General features: G+C 40.8%; 1 protein-coding gene across 1 annotated transcript; it reads right to left on the reverse strand.

Moving 5' to 3' along the window:
• Positions 1 to 1,936: 1,936 nt before the first annotated feature.
• CRTAP (cartilage associated protein) lies at positions 1,937 to 24,329 on the reverse strand. The gene is made up of 7 exons (XM_027675778.1): positions 23,830 to 24,329; positions 20,182 to 20,331; positions 19,386 to 19,557; positions 16,871 to 16,999; positions 15,324 to 15,469; positions 12,858 to 12,941; positions 1,937 to 2,617 (listed from the first exon to the last, which is right to left on the reverse strand). The coding sequence occupies exons 1-7, from the start codon at positions 24,280 to 24,282 to the stop codon at positions 2,558 to 2,560; spliced, it is 1,194 nt and encodes a 397-aa protein (XP_027531579.1). The 5' UTR covers positions 24,283 to 24,329; the 3' UTR covers positions 1,937 to 2,557.
• Between the last annotated feature and the right edge of the window lie 310 nt (positions 24,330 to 24,639).

Consider the following 24,639-nt stretch of genomic DNA (forward strand, 5'->3'; position numbering starts at 1 on the left):
TTGAAAAACTGTTCAATGAAGATGAAAAATTAGGGTTCATAGGCACTAAATGCATTCCCAGTGTAACCCGTTGAAGTCCAATGAATCACAAAATAGGTAACTCTGGTGCGCTCTGTTTTTACCAGTGGAATGAAAACATGGCAGTGTTTTACCATGTACTTTGCTCTTTAAAAAAAGATAATAGCAATCCTGGACAATTAGTGCTCAAAAAGGGAATGGAGTTTTTTAACTGGAGAGAAATAATTCCGGGTGGCAAAAACAAAGAGATCCTGGAACTTACTTTCTGTCATCTTGTACCTACTGCAGTCTATGCTACTTGCTTCACCAACAGGCAAAACATGATTAGAAGCTTTATGCACCCATGTTATTTCCACATAAGATGTACGGTTTTGGAAAACCTCAGGCTCAGGAACCTGAATTACAAGCACTGCTCTTGGAAGCCTTTCAGGTTTTGCGTTGCAATCCCTACGGGCAGCACACAACAGTTAGGGCACCACAGAAACAAACAGCCAGGCAACAGCCGGTGCTTGGCAGAGCTCCGAAGTCAGCTTGGTAAATGGTGATAGGAAAAAAGTAAACTAAAAATGCTGTAAAATAAAGGCAGTCTAGATGGATACGTCCACTTCCAACCAGCTCCGTGCCCTTTAACAGTGGGATTTCTGGATTTGAGAGCCGGAGTATCAAAGATGATGCTATTTCGGTATATGGTCTTAAGATAAATTGTTGAGTTCCTGAGGAGGAAATCTGGAGTTGTCTATGAAGGCTGGGAAGCAGAAGGACAAAAGAGGACTCCAGAGCAGTAACCTCTCCCTTGAGCATACATGTACCTCCAACAAGAGAAAACAAAGTATAAATTGAAGAAACTACCCCAGCAGGGTATTACATGTAATTCATGGGGTGAAGTGATCATTTAAAATCAACTGCTTTTACGTTTTAAAAGCAAAGTTCATTTCTTACATAAAATTACAATAAATGGAGTGATAATATTGTGTGGAACAAAAACCATAATGAAATCTTATACACACTCTGCCTGTTCAAGGCACACAGCAAGCCAGATTCTGGCCTCATTACCAAAAGTGGAGCTGGGCAAATGTCCTAAAGTTAAAAGGCTCTTGATAGATTTTCATTTTTGATAATAAAACAATCTGCCCATCAAATTCAGTGGATTAGTTGTGACTTATATTAAAGCAGCTAAAAAAGCCAATCTGATCTTCCAAACATCTTTTACATGCAACTTCAAATGTTTCATTGCTGTCACAGGCTGGCGGACACTGAAATCTGGTTCTATGGATTCCCCTTCTTATGCCCTGTAGACACTCCATAGCATAGACTACTACAGCATATATAAGTTATAACAGCAATAACTCACCAAGGTAGTTTAGATCATGCTTTGCCTTTTTAAAAACTTAACACAGATTTCAGCTGGGCAATTCACTTCCATTCAGTTGGATAACAGTTCAGTCATAAGAGCACTGAATGCTTGTCTGCCCTTGATGTAAGTGGGATGAAACCACTTGCAGGACTTGATCCTTGAAAATGAAAGAGGAAAGCAAAGGATGAAATCCTGGATCCTCCTCTGAGGTCAAGGGGATTTCTGCTCTTCAGTATACTTATCTATCAATTACTCCTCTCTAGCACACTCTTTTGGGCCTTCAAAGTATTTCTGTATTAGATTCTGCCGTATAGCTAATAACAAAAACAACAGGAATTCACACATAAATATTTTTCAAGATTCCATTTTAAATCACTGCAGTTTCCACATGTACTTACTTTTGGATGAAAATAATGCAGACAGTCCCACCAGACTGAAAAAAACAAGTAAACTGTTTTCTTCAGAAGAGAATACAAAATACATCAATTACCAATATTTCATACAAGATTGGCCCCACCTCACACAAGGACCACAGGTTGTTTCAACAGAAAGAGTAAGAACTGGTAGGAGGAAGAAATTATTTTATTTTTAATTGCACATCATGGAATTTAATTCAGTTTTTAAGAAAGATCAAAACTGCTTTCAGAATTCTTTAAGTAATTTTTACAAGATCACTAGCTGTGCTTTGTTAATCACCTTATTTCAGCTACTTACGTGTATCTTAACATCTTTCAGGTGCACTGGGATTCATTATCACTTTATTCATCATCATATAAAAAGACACATATAAATAATAGAACATGTAGCTCAGAAAGAGGAACTGTTACGTCTTCCATGGTTCATAATCTGACAAAAGTTCTTCAGAATTTAGTTGTAGTGCTACAACTTAGTAGAACAGCACTGAAATGAGGGAACTTAGTGTTATCCCAGAAAATACAAATAGTCTGTTTTGTTGTTTGTGTAAAGGAAAGAAAGTTCGAGAGGCAAATTCTGCATATTGAAAAGCCATGCTCACGGAAGAGTCAGTGCAGCATGGAAGTGACCTTTCACGAGTGGATTTTGGGACACAAAGTGGAGCTTAAAGAAGCACCTTTGAGGTATAACTGGAACTACAAGTGACCAAAAATAGTAAGGAGCAATGGTGAGTCTTCACTTTCGTAAAGCACTTTGTGACGATTTCACTCATCAGGATTCCTTCTTTTCATCCACTTCTAACAGCTCATCAAGGAATTCCACAACTTCACCCTAGAAATCATTAAATTTAACAGAAACAAGTTAACTTTCTACTGCAAAATTGGTGGGAAATTTTTGCTATTTTAATCAAAACATAAACTGTAATAATACGTGTCCAAATATTTTTAACACCCTTCATGTAGATACAACAAGCCTATTAAAGGCAAGTAAATGGCCCATACAGGAGTAGCACAAGTACTTGCAGGGACACACATACTTAAAAGAAGGAAATGTTACACTTCACAGTAAATCCTATTGTACTTTTTCAGGTACTTAAATAGACAATGAAATCCTCAAACTTAGAGAGGAATAAATGTTTAAAGTACCCGTTAAATTAGGAAATTGTTAAAATACGATAAAATATTAAAGAGTTTTAGAAAGCTTCAAAATTCAAACTGATAGTGTTTTGTAGAACCATAACTTTGACGATATAGCTGTCTGCTCTAACCATTTATTTCCCGTCACACCCTTCAAAACACACCTTTTCCATTTTCAACCCCATACCTTCACATGCCATGACTCAATGCAGTAAAAACGTGAAGAACCAGAGAAAATAGAATGTTTTTCATACTGGAAACAAATACGCTGGGTTTAGAGTCAGCCCAGGAAATACTACATTTACAAGCTCCACTCTGCTAATACAGGGTACCAACACAACATAATCTAATTTCCTTTTTTTAAACTACTCCTAACATAGTTATATGTTATATTTTGCCACAGTAAAATGTCTTCTCACAGTCAAGCCTGAGTATTTTGGGATGATACAGCCACACTGGCTGGAACTTACAGTCTTGTCGACTAAACTACAGTAACTGAGCTAAAACCTGCTGTAATCATTTACAGCCCAGTGTAACACTTTCAGTGCTGAAAACCAATTAGTCAACAGCAAATGTGCAGCAAACTCTCAAACTACTCAAAACTGACTGTAGCAGCCCATCTGCTGGCACACTCAGAAATATCGGTGATTTCTGGTTTGCCTTCCATACACAGTTCAGAAACACTGTCAGAGATGGGAGATTCTGTGGGAATGCCTGTGCATATTTGTGCTTTTTGGTACAACTCAAAAGCTGAGCTGTACAAGAGATGTGGATGCTCAAAATTACATTTCCAACCCTTTATTCTAATAACTACAATCTTCTGATAACCTCTTAATTTCACTACGTTTTCTTTAAACTTTCCTGCCTTTCCTTCTTGACATGTTCTAAAAAGGTCTTAAGATGTCATTTAGTTTTTTTCCAAAACAAATTGTCACTTTCTGATAGAAAAAAATATTCTGCTGGAAAATCTGATCAGCTCTTACTCACTCTCATGTTTAAATTAATAAGAATTTATAGCAGTTATGTTGAAAGCAAGTCGTCTTTGCATGGATGCTCATTCTCCCTCTTCCCTTCATGACCCATTTCAAGTCTTTGTGAACTGTATTATGCTTCTGACTCTGCTTAATGAAGACTGCAAACAGTATTTTACAATCCTAATTAAATTTTAAGCACATTTTTGCCTAGAAAGATATTCCTTAGAAAGACAGCATCTTCCAGACACACACATTTTGAGAGGCAAAATTTTACAATTTTCTATTCTGCTGAGGAAAGGCCGTTAAAACCTCTGACACTGAAAACAGTACGAGTAAATAGAGAATTTTGGCTATTTTAATACAATAACAGTATTATAGATATTGTGACTAAAAAGCACTAACATCATATTTTTCAGAAGTGTGATTAGTGAGGAGATAAATAATGAGAACCAAGTAAGCAAAAATAAAAGTTGGAGAAAAGCTGGCTGAAATAACTGCAGCTCTTGTTCCCTGCTTCACAGTTCCATCTCAAAAGACCACTGAGTTTTTCCAACTATGAAGCAAGTCCTGAAGGATGGCAATTTATTGTGCTTTGGATTTGTTCAAAAGATTTAAGCATCCAATTCAGTAAAACACAAGAAAAAATGCCAACACTTTCGTATTCCCTACTTGTCTTCCTGGTTGCAGGAAATCTGGTTCCTGCAATTGGAAAACAGGAATTCAACGTTTCTGCATGTTTTCCTTTGTTAGAAGAATTTTGATTGCCCAAGTAGCCCAATCGAGGGAGGAACTCAATACCACTTCACAAATGCACATGAAAAGTAGCCTCTGTGTCCAGTAGTCACTACACAAGCAGTTGGAAGATACAGAAACAGAACACAGAGAACTTCAGGTCAAGTTTTATAGCACAGGTCCTAAACCCGTGGGCATTCGGGTGCCTCTTGAAGGACTGCGGACAGGCAGGTGCCACTAAACTCTGAACAGTTAAGAGCCCAGGAATCCAGGTGTCTACTACAGGGGTCCCAGATCTAACTCAAGCTGACTCTTTTACACCTCAGGATCATACTTTAATGAAAGAAAAACAGATATGAAAAAGGATTTATCTCCTCTGTCTACCTGCAAAGACAACCTTCAAAAGGTTAAGAATATGAGAAGAAGAGTGAATGGAATAAACATCCCACTCGATGACCCAGAATTAAGTATAAGGAAGACATGGAGATTTCAATATTATACCTTTGGAACTCAACCATATGGGAACTTAATTTGATTCATATTATTGTTGCACGCTCATCAGTAAGGATATTTCGGAAGACACAGGAGATACAGATAGAATTCAAATTTTTTACTTCTGGTATGTTTTCAAATTTAGAAACATATGAAAATATATGAAATATAGAAACCCATGGAAAAGAATATTTAAAAGCAACAATATTTGGGAAAAAAGACTGATACCTGAAATCTCTGGTGCCTGAAACTGAGCTCTAAAGGAAAGCTTCACAGAAGTTGTTGCGGTCCAATTGGGCGTACTGACAAGTAACAAAGTTTGAAATATGGCAACAATATAAAAAAAGTTGCTGAAACAATATACATACATAAAATATGCTGCAATGCAACTGAATAATTGCCTGGATGTTGGTTGTTTTTGAAAAGGCAAAACCTCCAGATTACACTTAAAGACAACCAAAACCTGCACTTAAAATAGTTTTGCCTGTGCCTTCATAATCAGAATGTAAAACATTTGCAAGTTGTTCATAGAGCAGTTGGCAGCCTAACGAAAAAGTGACAAGGCTGCCTCAGAAGAGCTGATCACATTGTCACACTGGCAGCTGGGACCAGACTGATCACTGTCCTTGTCCCATTAGTGCTCACTTGACACCACATCAGGCGTTTAGTATGACTGAAGTCAGTAAATATTTCACAGGTGTTTATTCTAGGGAAAAAGCCTTCTGCCTGCTCACATCTAGTAACTTCCTGCTGGCCTGCACATCTGAGTATGAAATGAGTCTTCGATACTATTTAGCCCTTCAGTACGACAGAGTTCCTCATGTTATTTGGTACACTCTTTAGCTCCTTCCTGCCCTTATAGAAAGAACATCAAATTTTACATGGAAAATCAGCTGGAAACCCATAATGCTTTCCCCTGCCAGCTACTAGAGAGGACAACAGCCACCCACCTTTAATGCAGGTTACACAAATATGCTGCTCAAACATGGTGCTGATGCAAATCATGGGTGAGCAATATATGGCCCAAAGCATGATGCAGCTGTTTGGCTGATAGGAAATCAGTATGTGGGGTCTGACTAAGCTCAAGGAGGAGAAGGGTTCACTGCCAGGCAGTACATGCCTAATAGTTAGACAGCCAACAACAGGGAAATACACACATGTGGGCTGCCTCGTCAGCTGCAGCAAAACAGGTCCTCCTTGGCTGGCCCTTGGTCCACAGTCGCTGCCTCCAGGTTTGCACTGGAGGCCAGGTACCTACTGCAGGTTCAGCAGCTCTGTAGTACCCCACAACCTCCCTCTCTGTTCTACCAGCCTCCTCCCTCTCCAGGGACAGTCAGTGGAAAGTGGGACCGACAGAGCAAGGATGTATGGTAAAAAGATGGAACAGATATAGCCTGAAATATGGGAGATGTGATGTAATGTAATGTAATGTAATGGCCAGTCTTCACGAACGAAGATTTTGGGAAAGGTCTTTTACCTTTCCAGCCTGCGCAATGGATTTTTTTTAGGTGAGACAGCCTGCGCTGAACTGAGCCCACCCTTTAATCCTAAGGTTCATCTGCCGGGGCCAAGCAAGCTTGGACAATGGCAGTGAGGTCCTCAGGACGTAGGTTTGTTAGAGTGACCTTCTCATAGATGGATGGCCTCACAGGGCTAATGAGCTCCAATCTGCCCGGGGGACTGGGATTCGAACCTGGGTCGCAGCGGTGAGAGTCCCGCATGCTAACCACTAGGCCACCAGGGGTCCCATGGGAGATGTGATATCTAACAGAAAAAGGGGAATGTTTCCAGACTAGTGTGAGTGGTTCAAAGAATCAGAGAAGCTGATCTGACCAACTGGAGCCTCTAATTATCTGTAACATATGCAATTAGAGCATCCTTGGCTTAGATTAACAACTCAACAGAGGCACTGGACAGAAAGAACAAGTTTTGTGGCACAGCAATTCATTCAAGAAGGTTTCACAGAGGATACGTGAATAAGTGGATTATAATAAAAATTAATTTTAAAACAGAGTTCTTGGTTAATTCTGAATAAGCTAACCCAGGCTATTGAGATTGGGGCACTATTATAAGTGAAGCTAGAGCAGTTGGAAAAAAAAAAAAGGCCTGAAAAAGAGAAGAATGCCAAACTCCCCACCTAGTACCTGAATGTCCAAGACCAAGGTACACATTGGGCCAGGTCATTCCTTATGCAATGTTAAATGCTGCATTCACACACACAAAACACAACCTTTTAGAAGAAACATCTGTACTTTGGAGACTCCTAGCCAGCTATTAAAATAAACAGCAAAGAGGAAAAGCTACCAATACATGGCTCAGTTATGGCACACTTGAGACCAATGGTCCAGCACCAACTTTTCCTTCGACAGCAGCATTTAAAAACAGCAGCCAGCAGCAGCATTTGCATTGCTCACTGACAGATCCAGACACTTTACCATTGTTTGCAAAGACTAAGCATTGCCTTCTGCAAATGCAAATATTAATCATACACATGTCCTTGCCTCCACCTACAATCTTGTTCTGTCCTTTCTCAGTGTGGACTGGAAAAGTTACAGGAAAAAAATAACCCATACTTTCTATGCAAATCTGCTGATGGCCTTTCCTATAGGGATTCTGTATGAACTGCAGTGGGATAGCCTGTTGTTCAGGGAAGCAACAGAGAATATAAAAAAGATAATGTTCTAGAATGAATTGAGATCTATAGAAAAATATTATTCTGGATGTGCTTTTATGTGTGATTACCAGTGAATGGATAAGAAACAGCCTTTATTCTAACTCATCCCACAAACCAAGCCTTAAGAGACAACACATAGAGCAAGAAGAATTGGCTGGATCTTTGTTTCCTTACAATCTATGACCTAGAAGGAAAATATTTATTCCACATAAATGTTCCCCAGTTGTCCTTCACAACAAAAATTCAAATTTTGCTAAAGTTTGAACATCTTAATGACTGGAAACTTTTTTAACAGTGAGAGTAATAGATTTGATTTCCTTATGTTCTGGGTGTAGGTGGCCAGGTTATGGTAGTGGGAAGGGTTGCACAAGTGGTGTCTGTGAGGACAGGTCAAGGGTGCCCTATAACTAATGAGTAATTATCCTGTAATTGCTCTAGTAACTAATTTGAGGTACTAACGGGAGTAGTCACAAGGAGTTAAGTTATGAAAACCAGTGGATTTCGTTCTAGAACAATTAATTATCTTGCAAGAGTGAAGAAAAAGGTTTGATATGAATAACTGTGGAGGATTTGACTCCATGAACCTGATAGAGCCTGCAAGTATACACCACACAGCTCACTGGCCAGCAATATTTTGAAGGGGGAAAACATCATTTCAGGGTAACAGTAAGGCATGTGTCAATGAGTGGCTCAGCCTGAAAGGTTTATTCAGCCTTCAACCAAGAGAAAGTTCCTTGATCTAACCTTCAGTTAAAACATGAGAGTTCACTATAACCACCTCAAAGCCCTCCCAGAACCCCCATGAGCTGTACAGACCAGGCTGGACACTCCTTGCATTCTAGTAGGGGGAAAAAAAAGAAAATCCCTCAATTTCTTGTGCAGAAAAATTGTTTGGTCCTTAACTTGTTTATTTTTCAGATACTTAGTCCACAGTATGACCCACTGTCACATGCTTTTAGGGTTTTTTTTTTCAATATTAAGAGAGCTTAGTTGTTTTTTACATGTATGTTAGCTAGTTTCTCAAATATTTTTCCATTTCATTTTAATGATATATTCTGAACACTTAACTGTTATTTTCCCATATACCATGGGGGATTACAGTACATTGCAGTTATTACAATAGTATTTTACAGTAAACTAATAAATATGCTTTCCTTTTAACATATTTATAATGGCTATAAAACATGAGTCAACTCAGTTTCAGAGGAACTTCAAACACTGCTCCGATTGCACTGAAAACAAGCCTTCTAGTGGCTTTGTTTCCAAGCTCTACTTATGCTCTCTTGTCTGCTTTATGCTACACAGAGAGTCTAAAGAAGATCTGGGCAGCAGAAATTCCTCCTAATGCCAGTACCTGCAACTTGGGGACATCCTGTCACTTAAGTCCAACTATGCTGGCAGCTTCCCATGGTAAGTCGTTTAAATGGAAGGAAGAACATCTTTGACTAAGACACACATCCAGTGGTGCAGAAGCAAGAGGAGAAAGCAGGAAGGTCATGGAGAGCCAGCCACATGGGAAGAACCTCCACTGGGAAATCATGAAAAAAAATCTCTTTTTCTTTCTTCTTTGAGGAAGCATATGTTGAACAGGGACCATAACACTGCCAATTAGCTGCCAACTCTCTCTGAAACAGCTGCCACCAGCTCTTCTCAGCACAGTGGTGCTAGTGCAGCTTTTTGAGGTCACAGGCAGGGCAGGGTTTACAGGTCTGGACTTATAACTTGCTGTATACACAGCACACTTGTATAAATCATTTGAATATATGCAAAGAGGGAGTCAATAAAGCTGGAAACACATTGTTAGCAATTCCCAAACAGAAAAATAGGCTGAATTCAGATTTACTATCAGTAGTCCACTGGGCCCTTGTGCTTTGATGCTATTCCATATATCCTCTTTCCACCAGTCACATTAGTTCAATACTTATTCTTTTTTGCATCACACTTAGGAATGAAGCATTCTAGTTTCAGCCACTATTCAAGCAGACATAGACATTATATACAAATAAAAAGAACAAGATGCCAAAAAAATGGGTCAAAGCTGCAAACATCTTTTCACCTACTGATTCTGTACTGAAAGAAAAATCACCTTGTAGGATCATCCCAGCCAAATAGTTGTGGTTCTTATGTAATTTAGAACAGCTAAATAGCTATCCCCCCAAAAAAAATTCCTCAAGAACACTGATTTTATGTGCCAAAAACATGTCTCATACAATTAGTGTAGTGCTGAAGTTATATCTACACTAGCTGAGTGTCTGGCTCTTAATGGCATTTCAGTTTGCTATTTAAATCTGCAATACTAGGAGTTGTATCCATGACAGCCTTTATGCATTACACATCTGAACAGAAATCAAAAAGCTCATCTATCCATGGCCAACTAAGATGACAACACCACACCATTCTTTTAACTTCCCTGTGGAAAACTGCAAGGATATTTAAGAATAATTACTTTTTCTTAAAAGTAATTTGTAGGTAGTTGGCGCTAATATTCTCTGTCACCTCTTCTGTGTTAAATGTTTGAATTAGAGTTTTTCATTTCCTTGTGGAAAAACATTAACAAAGTAAAAGGAGTAGGACAGTATTTCTTGTAGTAACATATGCAAAAATCATTACTGCCTGTTCCAGCCTCTGCAATTACTGCTATGTATTACAGAAGAAGTCAAATGTTCTCACTCGCTTTGCTAATGGGATATAAAAAGACACATGGATGACCTGGGATACAGGAGCACTGAGAAGTCTGAATAAAATGCGATTCTCCACTTGAAAATAATGACACTCACATAGGAAGATATCTCTTGCCACATCAATCCTTTTACTTCAGTCAAGGAAAAAAGAATTTTTTTTTTTTTCTGCAGATTATCTTACGGGCTTGTTGGCCCACAAGCAACTTCACAGACAGCAAACATGGACCACAGAAACTCACAGAAGTTATGGCCTATGGCCCAAGAAGCACATGGTTTAAATAAACAGAGTGCACTTACAAGAGAGGTTGCCTCCATCCTTAACAATTTTTAATAAAGTTTTTACTGTAATGCCTTATCTGGATTTTTCATCAGTTTTCAACATTCCTATGGTACAAACTTTTCTATCTGTGCCAGAAGAAATACTAAAAAAAAGAAAAATTCCACTTACACTACCAGGTCCTGCCCATAGAGCAGAAACTGCAAGGTAGCAGTTTTACCTTTGTGCTATTCCTGCTCTGTCTGGAATCCCTGGAAGGCTCCGGCAGCCAAAGACAAGTTCGGGTAGCCAGGGATTTATGAGTTCACTACCAAAAGCCGGAGCCAAGACAGAGGCATAGACAGCCTCCATCCCTCTCAGGTTCTTCAGCCCTAGCAAGGGAAGGTACGGAAGCCCTTCAGCTTTCCCCGTGGAGAGGGGAATGGTAACTTTCCTAATGCGATGAGAGTGTGAGGAAGGGATATCTGTGGCATGACCAGGCCCGGTAATTTTGGTTGTTTAACCCAAACATATAATCCAATGTAATGTGACTTCCTTGTCAGTTCCCCAAAAGTTTAACTGACATTTTCACTGCACCTCCCTCTTGCAGACTGCAAGGTCATTTATAATTGCCCTAATTAAAGGGGCTACAGGAATGAATGCCAGCAAATGAATGGTTGTTTCCTCTATACATAGTCCTTGAGGCTGAAGATTGTTTCTATAAACCCTTCTAGTAACAACATACGGGGAAAGCACTCACAAAGGACTGTGCCTCCCCTTCCTTAATTACTCATCCCCCTGTTTTGAAGCAACAGATATGAGAGAAGAAAAAAAATGACAAATAAGTTTATGCCTGCCATAAGAAAACCTTATGGGCAACAGCACAAACCAACAAGGGAATATAAAAAGTGCTCAAGTATTTCACACTGATGAAAATCCACACCAACTAGTCCTCATCTAAGCTTAACCTTTAAATAAGCTTATTAAACTGTCTTTCAGGGCGTTTTATCACAACGGAAAGTCTTCCTAAAGTTTGGAAACCTTGCAACAGAATTTTACATAGAGTTGCTTTCAGGTCATGAGAATACTGAAGGCAGTGCAGACACTACTTCTCCACTATAAAATATTATCCCTCCCTATGTGATGGATAATATAAAAATTGCAAAGGTGATTTCATTTTTTAACATAAACCATCTTTGCCTTTTCTAACTAGAAGAGACATCAGCAGTGCTCATTATAGGCACCCTTGCCCCACGCCATAGCTGAGCACAGCAGTTTCTTTGCCAATGCCAGCAACAAACTCTTCCATCATCTAAAGACTTTTTTAAACCTCTAAATGAAAGGTCCCAAAACCAAAGCAAACAGCAATCCAAAGCCTTCCACAATTTATACTTTAATTTCAGCTGTGGGAGACAAAGAAATGCCCTTTCAACAATTTAACTACTTTTCTTGCACCCCTCCTCCCCCCAAAAAAATCCATTTTACAAATTTCCAGTGTAAATAGTAGTCAATATATGTTATTTGACCACGATTTCCAACCATTAAAGAAGCAAGATTGGGTGACCAAAATGTTACTGAGCAGAATAAAATAACAGGTAACAAGACTTCATTTGGACAAAAATTACAATTAAGGTGGTTACTTCTGGACAAAATTATAAGGATCTTTAATATAATTTAAACAACATTTTAGGAAAAAAAACCACACAAAACCCCCAAACCACCACCAACACCAACAATAAACCCCCCAAAACAAACAAACAAACAAAAACAAACAAACAAAAAAATCCCCACACGCAAACCTAGAAAAAGTTTGGTTTAAAAATACATACCACTTCTCTGCCCCCTGGTGTTACAGCTTGCAAGGTAGACTTTCTTTTTTTCTGTGGGCTCAGTGCATTATATTTGCCTTTATATTAATTATGGTAATGTTTTTTAAAATTGTATGTTATGTTCTTTGGGTTCATTCTTACATTCTACTTAAAAAACCAAAAATTTATTATAAATTGGTCACAGTTACAAGAAGATTTTTCTGTATTAGTTAAATCCTGGAATTACATCTATGTATCATTTTCACTTTAATGTGACTGTTCTTTTTTTGACCATGATTTCATTTATATAAAACTCACCTCATCATCATCCATCAGATGTTCCTTCGCAAATTCATACATTTCCAGCTGAAGTGTGGTTATTTTGTGGTATCGAACTGCCTCCTATCAAAAAACCCCAAAATTTCTATGTCACTTTAGGGTAGCAGGACAGGGGAGCATCATTACACATCACCTCAAACTATTCCAGTAAAATCAGACCCAGCCTTAGTAGAAGGCAGATCCCAGGAGGGGTTTATAGTGTTTGAAAAAGGGAACAGCAAAACAGCAAGTGGTGTATCCAAACTCTTCTGTGGATCTTCGTAAGCACAATCTCCATCAATTTGAGAAGAGCAAAGCACTCTGCTCCTTCTCACGCTTCAAATCATTGGCAAGTCTGATAATAAGACTGCCAGAGCTGAGTAGAAGCATGCGCCTGCATTCCAGTGGGCTTTGGACATGAGAAAGCCTCTGCCTCCCTGTGCGCTGGAGTATGGCAGCAGGCAGTTCTGGGAAAAAGAGACACTAAGCTATTTTGCATGATAATGACTCACCACCCCAGCCTGAGTCTGGACTAATTCTGCAAGGTCACTCACCTGTCCCTCCTCACTTCCCAGCTGTTTGCCTGGACCACAGAGTGTAGCTCAGTCACATATTCTCGTATTTGTGAACATCAATTGTAATCTGCTTTGATTATCTCATTTAACTCCTTTTGGGGAGGAAAACAGGAGACTCCCTCTTACACAAGAACATCTTGTGATGTTAGATTAGTGCCAGAGCCAAATCCTGCTGTCACCCCACTACCATTTTGAAAATAAACCAGAGGCATTATGGTTTTCACGGCAAGTGATTAGGACAGCAAGCAACTTCTGTTCATAGTTACATAGATCAAAGTACAAGAAAATACAGCTGTGTCCATTTAGTATTTTGTATTTAGAAATCAAATTATCTGTAGTCCCCAGCTACAGAAGTTATCAATGAAACATTCAGAGTTCATGTGTAGGGCCCTTGTTCTGTCCTCTCTGCACATGTATGCCAAATCTGTCTGCGGTTTGCAGTTTCAAACTGTTGCTACCCCTCACTCCCACCACCATCAAACATTGTCTCCAATATGGCTATAAAGCACAGTTCTGTTCCCAAAAGCAGTGACAAAGGAGCAGTCCCTTTCCCCTGTGAGCTCAGACTCGCTGCTGCTGCCTTCTGAAAGGACCAAATGCATTTTTGCTGCCTTCTGTCTCAGCTGGCCCTGCAGGGCAGGCCTGGGTTTCCAGTGCGCCAATAAGGCGTGCTGCAGGTAACAGCTGCCCAAAAAAAACCCCACTTAACTCAAATGGAGTGGTATTTTTGACTTGAGCAGGCTGGTCTGAGAGGTAGAAAGTGTAATTATCAAATCAGTGCAAGCTATAAGAGGAATAAATGCACTGCTTTACATAAGGTCAGTCACCTGAGCACTGCACAGATACACTGGGTTTAATGCCACATTAAGAAACAAGGGCCTTTGGCCCAGCAAAGGTCTTGGTGACTGAGATGTCCGAAGAAGCAACATGGAAAAGGCAACTGGAATATTATCCTCCAGGATGTCTGCTGTTGCCACAGCTAGGCTAACTTAAATGATTCTTCCACAGGGAAGTCATGCCCTAAGAGAAGCCACCAAATTTAATTTGCAGAACATGTATCGCTAATGACTAACCAGTTGTACAGTTTATATGACTGATGCCTAAGGAGTCACTCAGGTGTCACAAAGCAGCTAATTCAGTTGCATGACATAAATCCTGGAAACAAGAAATTACAGAAAATCAAATTTGATGTCACAGTCCAGGCTGTAAATTTTCCTTGGACATGGAAATATATGAACAGCATAGAAATCCATTTTTAGAGTAGCTTTTCAAAGCCAGATCACAATCATTGCTGCATGGACTCATATTTACTGTGGGTTGTTTGCAGCAAGTATTCTAATTTAGATAATTAGACGCAATATAGTCCTGAGCCTTTTTCCATCCTCACCCACCCAACTATGTTCTAAATGGAGTAAGTGGAAAGTGAGTTTAGCTGGATTTACCATATCCAGACACATTCCAATGCCCACAGAACCTGAAATAACAAGCGGGTGGGCAACTACATGTTGGCAGATAATGATTCACAAAAGCCTGAATGTTACTCAGAGATTTCATCAGGAGATTTCAGGGGGCAGTTGCTTTATTTATAGAGATACATAAAGATATAAATATGCATAAGTGACAGAGAAATACCAGTGTGAATTTATTTGTCATCATATCATATTATATCCTATTGTAGCATATTTCAACAGAAAGGGAAGAACTATAATGACATTCACTGTTTATGTGACACACTACATCTCTGTGTACAACTCTCTATATGGTTTTCATAAAACAGTATGTGTCTAACTCTAGAACCAACAGATAACCTCCATTTTCCCAACCTCTTACCCACTGAGTTTCAGAGAAATATTTAAATGTGTCTAGAAGGTATTTTAGATAATTCACCTACCGATCTGGGCTGAAAATCCTCTTCTTTAAGTCCCCATTTGTCTTTATGGTACTGGTAATACACCATGTTCTGTTTCATTACTTCATCTTTCTCATCAAACAGAAGGTAACTAGCAGCACAAGAAGCTGCATTCTTCATGTCATTCACTAATTATTAAACACACACACACAAAAATCCAGATAAGGTAAATGAACAAATTCCTACTATTATCTAAGCTCTGAAAAACTCAGATGGAAACAGAACCCATATTCTACCTCTCCACCACTTGCATAGAAAAAAAACTGCTTCCCAGAAAGAATATGCTGGTTTTGTGTCCTGAAACAGGTAAGGTCATGATTCAAAAATGGGGACTCAGCTCTGATGGTTTTCTATGAAAATCCTAACAAAACGTTCCTCCCAGGTATCCCAGTATCAGCCCACAGCTGAAGAATCAATGTGTAAAATGTGTAGTCAAACAACATAAGCAGAAGTCATTAATGGCCTTATGCTACATGGTTGATGTGTCTTCTCTTCGATGTTGGAGCCTGCAGGAATAGCTGTAAAGGCTACAGGGCAAGTAGCTCCTCAAGAAACCACACAATTCATTAAACGATTTACCTATCAAATATGTAATCACTGAGAATCAGATACTACGATTTCTGTTAAGTGGTCCCTTCTTTCTTCAAAATCCATTTAGGCCCATTCTAACAGGATTATAAGAATCCACTAGGAAAAAGCAAATGGTATGGAATACTCTGTAGGTTTGTCTGTGGAAGAAATTCTGAATAGTAAATTGAAAATTGAGTATTTATTCAATAGAATAAATTTGTTATGTTAAACGTGTTTCTTTGAAGTTACAATCTTTAGTTTCTCTAACTGAATGAATTAGAAGTTTAAGGAAAAATGTATTGTTAGAGCTATACAATTCAGCCACTTAACAACCACGGGGGTCTGACAGCTTAACCACTATGGCTTTCTTGGCACAGACCACAGGTTTCTGTACACAGGTGTACAAAATGGGTCTGCGCCATTGCAGATGTTTCAATGTATAGTAAGTGGCCGACATTGTTTACTCTAATATGAGTTACTTCAAAAAGGCATCTAAAACATAAAATACATATAATGAACATTTTTCATTTATATGAACATTTAACACTTATATGAAACTACGAAAAGTGTTAGCAATTTGTGTTGGCAGTAGGTATCATATGCAGAACGAAGGGCAGTGATGGATCAGATCACACTTACTCTGTAACTGCCTCATCTTTCCAACACAGACCAGTTACAACCATGCATAACTTAAAACAGAGGGGCCTGCAATGTATTTTTTCATAGACAATTTTATGAGCACAGGCTCAACATAGAACATTTTGTGTCCTGTGTCTGTTAACTACAGTAATACAGGAAGAAAAAGATACCAGGAAACTCAGAGTTTCTGTCCTGGAACAGGTTAAAATGCAGATTCTGGAGGCCACTGTTTACATTCTAAAGCATTGTAACTAGAGTTATGAATGGAATCTGTCTCACATCATCCCAATGTTATTTAAGCACAATAAATCACTACTTACATTTATAATATGCAAACTGCAAGTAATGGTACATGGTGGCCACGAACTTTTCAACAACAAAGCCTCCTATAATGGGCGTCAGATTACTCTCACACTGCACTTTGCATGCAAGGACTTCAATATAATGATCTAGAAGGAAGAAAACGACAACACAGGATATGAGTAGCATGTTGTTATAGTCCCTCCCATTTGCTACCCATTAAAATTTAGCCTTATAATGCTCGCCTGAGTCCTGTGCATCTGGAACTTGCTGCTTGGAAGTACTGAGAACCTACAACTCCATTTGAAGTACATATCTAGTAACGGTAATCAGCATAAAAATCTGCACAGTCGACTTTAAACGTATCAAAGCTGGAATTTCAGAGAACTGAGCAGTTAGGTTTCACTGACACCTACAGACAGCTTGTGGCAGTGGATTTTACAGTGTTACAGAGTACTGCATTATTTCCTAACTGTAAACTTAGCAGTGCTGTCTTTTATTTTTTACATTTTGCAGTCCTTTGCATTTTCATGAAATTATTGCATGGATAAGGTCCACGTGCTGCTGAGTACAACTGTGTGACAGAGATATATAGCAGGTGATTGCAAAATAAACCTCCAGAGATGGCCACATATTGTGCCTGCAGTTTGAATGTTCTAAAAGAGAAGAAAAAGGAGAATGTGCCACTCACTACAGAACAACTTTCAGTCAGGAATGTTTAAGGTCACAAGCTTACCCAGCCTAAAAAAGCTTGCTATAATGCAATAGGACTACAGGTGATTTTATCTTCAAGGAAATACATCTCAAGAAACCTTTCAACAAAGAGCATCAAACATTTTCAGGATATATCACATTTGGCTACAACACAGAAAAGAAGTATTTTAAAGTCTTAGTTTACCTGTTAGCCTTATTAGGCAGGTGAAAGCAAGTTAGCTAAGCTTGTGCAGCAAGTCTCTGACCAAGACAAAAGAACACTTTTCATCCCTGAGAATTCCTAGAATGAAGAACACTGAAGCTAACTAAATGTAACTGGCCAAATGAAATTACCAGACTCATCTTCTACAAGAGCAGTGGAATCTCCAGGCACAGCAGGGTTCAATTCCAGCCAGCACTTAAAGCCAGACACAAGTCCCTCAGTGAAACAATCCCATGCAATGAGGACAGCTGGCTTCCAAACATAACTCATTGCTCAAGGATACATACCTAGTGTAAGCCCCAAATAATTCTGGTTAAGCCTTATTGTTACATCTGCTTTCTGCAGTAAAAACCTCAGAGGCAGAATATTTCTCCCTGCAGCAAGAGCACAGTTCAGCCCAGGCAGTGCAAGTAAATTTGAATGGTCTCATCTCAAGAGCAAAATACTGAAATGCACATACATGGTCATGATGACATCATGCAGTAACTCCTACCTTTCCTTCCCATCACTACTGCTGGGAATTGTCCTTCCCTTCCAGAGAGTAAGAGGAAGGATGACAGCAAGTGCCAGTCACAGCTGAGTACGGACACTGTACTCTTTACAGTGGCTTGGGAGTTGACCTGATGCCAGGGCTCTGACCAACTGGGAAACAAAGTCTGTGTTTCTTGCTTTACTGCCTGTGATTTCACCTTTGCTCCCTATTTGCTATGCTAAGCACCTGCCTGCTTTGCCCAATAGTAAATCAGGGTTTGAGGCCTGCAATAGCTATTCCGTGTCAGCTATACCAGTGGATACCAGCTGCACACTGCGAGAAACTGGAGCTGCTCATGTATAAACATATTTCATGAAAATTTCCCCTCTCCAACACATACTATGGCTTTAGGACAAAAAGTTAGGCTGGTTTTCCTTATGGCAACTTAAAAACATGAAAAATGCAAGAAAATTTCTAAGTTTATTGAGAAAACTTGCATGTGTTCTCCACGCAAATACTGTCAACAACGCTGAGCCCAGAGCACTGGAGAAATTACTTGTTTCTTTTGCTGCCAAAGAGCATAGGAAATGTATATGTCCCATTTGGACAATAATAAAAAAAGTTTATGTCCCTTTTACTCTGCAAAGCAGTGGATTTTTTTTTTAAGCTACACACAAAAAATAGATGTTATCTGCTAGCAAAACTCTAATGTAGGAAAGATGAAAAACAGACAAAAGAAACTTGTCGTATTTATGATAAAGGACATACAGATCACTGGACCTACACAAATCCCCAAAGCTGATTTCAAAGGCAGGTTAACAACCGAGCCTCAAAGGCGACCAAACCGATACTGAAATGGTGGCCAAGAGTCCTGTCTGGATTAACCATTGCTACGTGGATGAGGCAGTTACTTAAAAATCCATGTTATTCTGACACAGAACTTCCATGTTAATACAAGTACTCTGTTCTGATTTCCTGATAGCCCTCATTTATGTTACTAAAAAGAACAAAAAAGTAAACCAGAATTCAAGTAGTTTTCAGTGAATCTAATAAAATCCTATTGGCCCAAACTCAGGAACAGGACTTGGGTAGTCAATCCTATGGATAAATTGAAATGTACTTTCCTTCCTGTCTCCTAACCACTCACCTGCAATGGAAAGATAGAAGTCTTTAAAGTCTGTGATCTCTCGGGAGCCTTCACAGGCTGCAATACAGTCATCGTAGGCTTTGAAGAAATCAGGAAGAGCCAGTTCCATGTCCGAGATGGATGTTCTCCAGTTGTCACCATTGTACGCTCTCACAGCCCTGACAAAGAGATTCTGAAAAATTGGCAGGAATGAAAACCAGCAATAACTGATCTGTGGGAAGTGGTGTGTAAATTCAAATGCAGTAAATGATGTCTTGGCATTTCTGGATGACTATATAAGCTGTTCTCCAGGTAAGATAAGGACAACAAATACAGATGACTAATGGATTTTACCAGGTATTTTCTAGAGAAGAGAGTATGTAATTCCATTTCTGATCAAAAGAAAAGCCTGCAGGACAGAAGTAACAGTGTGAATCTAAAGCACAGGTTGTGACAAAGATTTTCAATGGAATCTTAACACGAAACATCTGAGCTATTTTAAACTGTGCTGCTACAGCACTTATGAATTTGAAAAACTATGCACCTGCTTAGCTCCAATAGTGATATGCATGTAGTAGCTTTCAGGTATGCCACTGTCTGTGATTTACTGTGACCTATTTATGGAACAATGAAGTGCAGGACAGGTGAGAATTACTGAATGCTTCAAGAAGGCAGAATGGAGATGACTGAGATGACAGAAAGAGGGAAAGGAGAGTAATAACTGACAACACATAAGAAAATGAGATCCCCAAATCTCACCCAGTAAGTGGAATAATAGAACAGTTCCAAAAGACCAAACTCTGAATAAAAAGCCTACCTCATAAGGCTTTATCTCCAAGTCTTTAATATGCTCCTCAGCATCAGGTATGCTCTTATAGTAGGCCATATTTCTTTGCATCATTTCATCATCTGGATGCTTCAGAAGAAATGTGTGAGCTGCTGCAATAGCTTTTGGAAGATTATTAGCCTAAATAGGGATAGGGAGAAGAGGAACGAGTTAAAAAAGGTTAATTGGGAAAAAAACCAAACCAGTTCAAATGTTCCCAGTTTTTGTCAGTGACTTTCCTATAGTCTCTATATTCACAAACTTACTTATACTGAAAACATAGTCTCAACAGGTACAATCATACAGTAAAACTGGTATAATTCTTCTCAGTTTTACTCCTAGCTTTATCACCATGAACAATTTTTTTCATTTTAGAAGTCTTTTATTGTTGCAGATAGCACAGATGATGGTTGTAAGTCGAAGAAATTCGTTTTTTTCCCTTCTCCCTCCCCTGTTCATAAAGCCGACATGTTGCTCCTGTGTGGGATTAATCTCAGCAAGTACTAATGCCAACCTATGGATATTGGGCAGAAGTCATCACTGACCATGTTTACATTGTGTTTATGTCACTTATTTGCCTAGCAGCACAAAGGACAATATTACAATAGTACATCTTCCTGGGGGCACTATGAATTTAAGAGTAAACTGCAGAGACTTGCTCAATAATTGTGTCCTAATGTACTATGTGATTTTCTGTACTAATTTTTAAACTAACTTTAATCTCAACTGGATATACTTTCTGAAGTATACATTTCTCACTTGTAAATGCATGTACCAAACATGTAAGTATTTTTGTGTGCCTGCACTTACGGGTTTTTTATTTTATATAGACACACATATTTTCATAAATTATATAGTACATAGGCACATATTTAGGAAGAGTGAGAGAGAAAGCAAAAGTCTTGGGTATTTGCAAAATGTTAAAACTTTTTTCCTAAGCCAAGATCCACACCAACCCATTCAGTGTATTGATGTGTAGGTGATACTGAGCTCCACCTCACATCTGAAATAGCCTAGGGTAGTGTATGTTTAAAATCGTAAGGAGGAATCACAGGCACGTATGCACACACACTCTTCTGTTTGCACCCATAAAAGGTATCCCTTCATTTCAGGAAGAAACCCAAGAGACAACTGCACTGAAGAAAGACTTCAACCCACCCATGGCTGCTGTGCCGCTATGAGTATCCCAGTGCTGGAACACTGCCAGCTGCCCTTCCTGGTTGTCCCAAAACTACACGCTTCCAGTCAGCCCAGATGGTGCTAAACACAAAGGGAAATCTCAGCTGAACTTTCGTCAAATGCCTGATTTCTTTTGTGCTGTATGCTGCGATCCTGTTTCTTTGGCAGGCTGACAGGTCTCATTTTTACTTAGTCCATAGTTCACTCTTGGTTTCAATTTTCACCTCTTAAAAATAAAATAAAAAAAAGTTTTGTAGAAACACATTCCTAAGTGAACTCAGTGGCTCTGAGAAAGCTCCCTCCAGAGGAGCAAGTAGTAGCACAGGAACATCTACTCCAAGAATCTTAAGACGTGGCAGAATTTCACTCTGCAATCCACCTGAATAAACACACGGTCACTCAAAAAAATGACATAAAGCGTTTCCCTCCCACTTCTTCCTATACTATAAATGCTGTTGGGGAGGGGTGGAGGGGTGGGGGAAAGGACATTCCTTTCTCAGAAGCCATCAGCCAGGAAAAAGTCCTTTGGATGCTGCAGTTTCTAGCTCCACAAGGCCATTCAGAACTCCCCGAGTAATAACAGCTCAGAGCTGGATTACAATCCAATATGAAAGACAATATAAACAACAGATACTAAAGGCAAAAACATCAAACTACACTGCTCAAACCTGCTGCAAACATGATTGAAAAAAGTTTAAAGAAAGAGGGCGGGATTCCTCCAATTTCCCTCTCACATTCCTATCTGCCAGTTACTTGACTGTATTAAAAATGGTAAGCAGCACTGCTTTTTGCTGCGATCCGTACATTGCAAACTTTGTATGTACCACAAGAGGGGAAATGACAGTTAAATTAAGACAAGAAGAGGAAACATTTGTGATGATGTAATTTTCGTATCCTTATATGGCTTTAAGAATTTGAGGAATGCCTGCCCTCTCAGTAATTCAAAAGAAACCTTTGGTACCTTCTGTTTAGTGTGTGCAGAGGCTTTAATGTATCAAGTTAAGCTTTTTTGTACGGTCTTAGGGATGGCTTTCAATGCACAGAATGACACACATGCTGTGCATGTGAATACTGTTCTGGTTTTATAAGAACACATTTCCCCGGATCTGTTTGGAAAAACTGCTAAGAAAACAGCACTCCTAAAAACAGGACGGAGCAACAGTTCAGAAGATGTGTGCTTCCGAGTGGCAATCTCAAAAAGAATGCACAGGCAAACAACCCTACCTAATATATACTGGGATATGTTGGGAGTGAATCCCTAAAAGAGAAAACAATCTATCCAAAGAGCTCAGCTTGTTTCCCCCCCCCCCAAATGCTGTGTTCATTTGAAATGCGAGTAACTGCAGTATCTGAGGGGATGGCAGAAGGGACAGACCTTGATACAGAGAACAGAAGATGAAGATGAGGAGGGAGAAAATAATCAATTAGATCCTGGACAGATGACAAGAAGCTAGAAAAGTAGGATGAAATCTATTAAGGGAGGTATGTGCCCCCAGTCTTGGCTGACCCAAGAGTAAAAGGTAAATACCATTCCAGGGCTAGCATTAGTGTCCCACTTCAGCAGCCAGTTTTTGCTTCATTCCTTCCCACGGCTGCAACAAAACTGGAGTTTTGCAGGCATCAGGCTATCTGCAAGTCACAGGCTGGGGGCTGCTGCACTTGAAAGAACTGTGAGCAAGTGGAGAAGGTGGCCACACTGAGGGACAGGAAGTAGCGAAGAGCACTTGCAATAGCAGAGCTGCGACATGAAGAGTCTGAAAAAGGTTCCAGAGAAGATTAGAAAGTAAGGTAGATGGAAAGATGAGGAGCAGGGACGGGAGTGACACAACCACAGGACACAGAGGCAAGTTTCCATGGCCAGATGTCAGGGAAGAACTGGAAGGGTTGATCTAGGGGACATGCTTGGATGAGCGGTGGAAAACTGATGAAGAGCAAGCTGGATGACAGGTAGCAGGGAAAAAGACAAAGAACATGCTGATCCCACAGTCAGTTACAGGAGCTGAGTGGGTGGAAGGGACTGAAAGGCTTGCCAAGGAGAAGATGATGAAGTGTACGCTGGGCAGCCTGGTTGGGGCAAGGACTGGGGGCCTGACCAGGGAGCAGGGGAGAAATGGAGGTGAGGTGGATTACAATTGGCAGCTAAACTGATGTGAAGGAAGCAATGGGGAATGAGGCTATGGCCCAGAGAAACCTGCTCCGAGGGCCAGGCGAGAGGTCGGCATGAGCGGTGGCTTTTCCAGAATTGGGTGCACAAGGCACTTGCATCCATCGAGGCCGTGCTGGGACACGCCACGTGAAGAGACACACCATTCCGTCCCCCTCCACCACGACACTGACAGGCCTTGGAGAGACTCTGGGGAGGAGAAGCTGGGACGGAGGCGGGAGGTTGGGGAGCGGAGGCAGGGCAGGGAGATGGGAGGGGAGAGGAGGAGGGATGAAGGAGGGAGGGGAGGGCCTCACCTTGAAGTAGGCGAACTGCAGGTACTTGTAGGGCTCGCGGCGCTGGAAGTCCTCCAGGAGGTCGCGGCCGGGCTGTGCCTGTCGGAAGGCGGGCAGCCCCTGCTTGCAGCGCCGCAGGCACTGCGCCCGCCGAAGCACCCCGGCCAGGAGCCGCAGTTCCACCAGCGCCGCCCCGGCGCCCGAGGATGCGGGGGACGCGGGCGGCGGCTGCCCGGCGGCGCTGCAGTTGCGGTGGCAGAACGCCTCGCTGTCGCGCAGCAGGCGGTAGAGCCGCATGCTGACCTCCAGGTAGCTGACGCTCTCGGGCCAGTTCTCCGTGCTGTACTGGTCCAGCCCGTAGCGGTAGGCCGACTCCAGCGGCATCAGCTCGTCCCGTGGGAAGCTGCGGAAGCTGTAGCGCTCGTACTGCGCCCCGGCCGTCGCCAGCAGCGCCGCCAGCGCCGCCACCCACATGGCTGCGACACTGCCACCGCCCGCACAGCAACACGTCGCCGCAGCGGGGAGAGCGGAGCGGAGGGAAGAGAAGGGAGAGACGGCCCCGGGACCGGGGTGGAGGAAGGGGAAAGGCGGAGTGGCCCGAGCGGAGGGCGGGGAGAGGCGATGTCGGGGAGGGAACGCGGACGGGAGGCGGTGCCGAGCGGAGCTGGGCAGCGGCTCCTGCGCCCCCGCTGGGGCTCGGGTGGAGCGGGAGCTCTACCAGCAGCAGTCAGCTCTGAAAGGCAACTATCTTGTTAATGTGTTTCCGGTGTCTTTTAATTTTTTTCTTCATTATGTATTTTTCCAGTGTCCCTGACAGTTAGTGTGTGGGGG

This window comes from Neopelma chrysocephalum, unplaced genomic scaffold (assembly GCF_003984885.1).
Source record: "Neopelma chrysocephalum unplaced genomic scaffold, ASM398488v2 Primary Assembly neopelma1_26, whole genome shotgun sequence".
NCBI lineage: Eukaryota > Metazoa > Chordata > Aves > Passeriformes > Pipridae > Neopelma > Neopelma chrysocephalum.

Bases quoted from the DNA above. Each gene is read 5' to 3' on its own strand.
- CRTAP (XM_027675778.1), bottom strand. From the start codon at position 24,282: ATGTGGGTGGCGGCGCTGGCGGCGCTGCTGGCGACGGCCGGGGCGCAG. The intron at 15,470-16,870 runs GTAAGTAGTGAT...TTTAATAATTAG, and splicing joins GCAGTTTGCATATTATAAAT to TGAATGACATGAAGAATGCA. The intron at 2,618-12,857 runs GTGAGTTTTATA...AATGATTTCTAG, and splicing joins ATCTGATGGATGATGATGAG to GGTGAAGTTGTGGAATTCCT.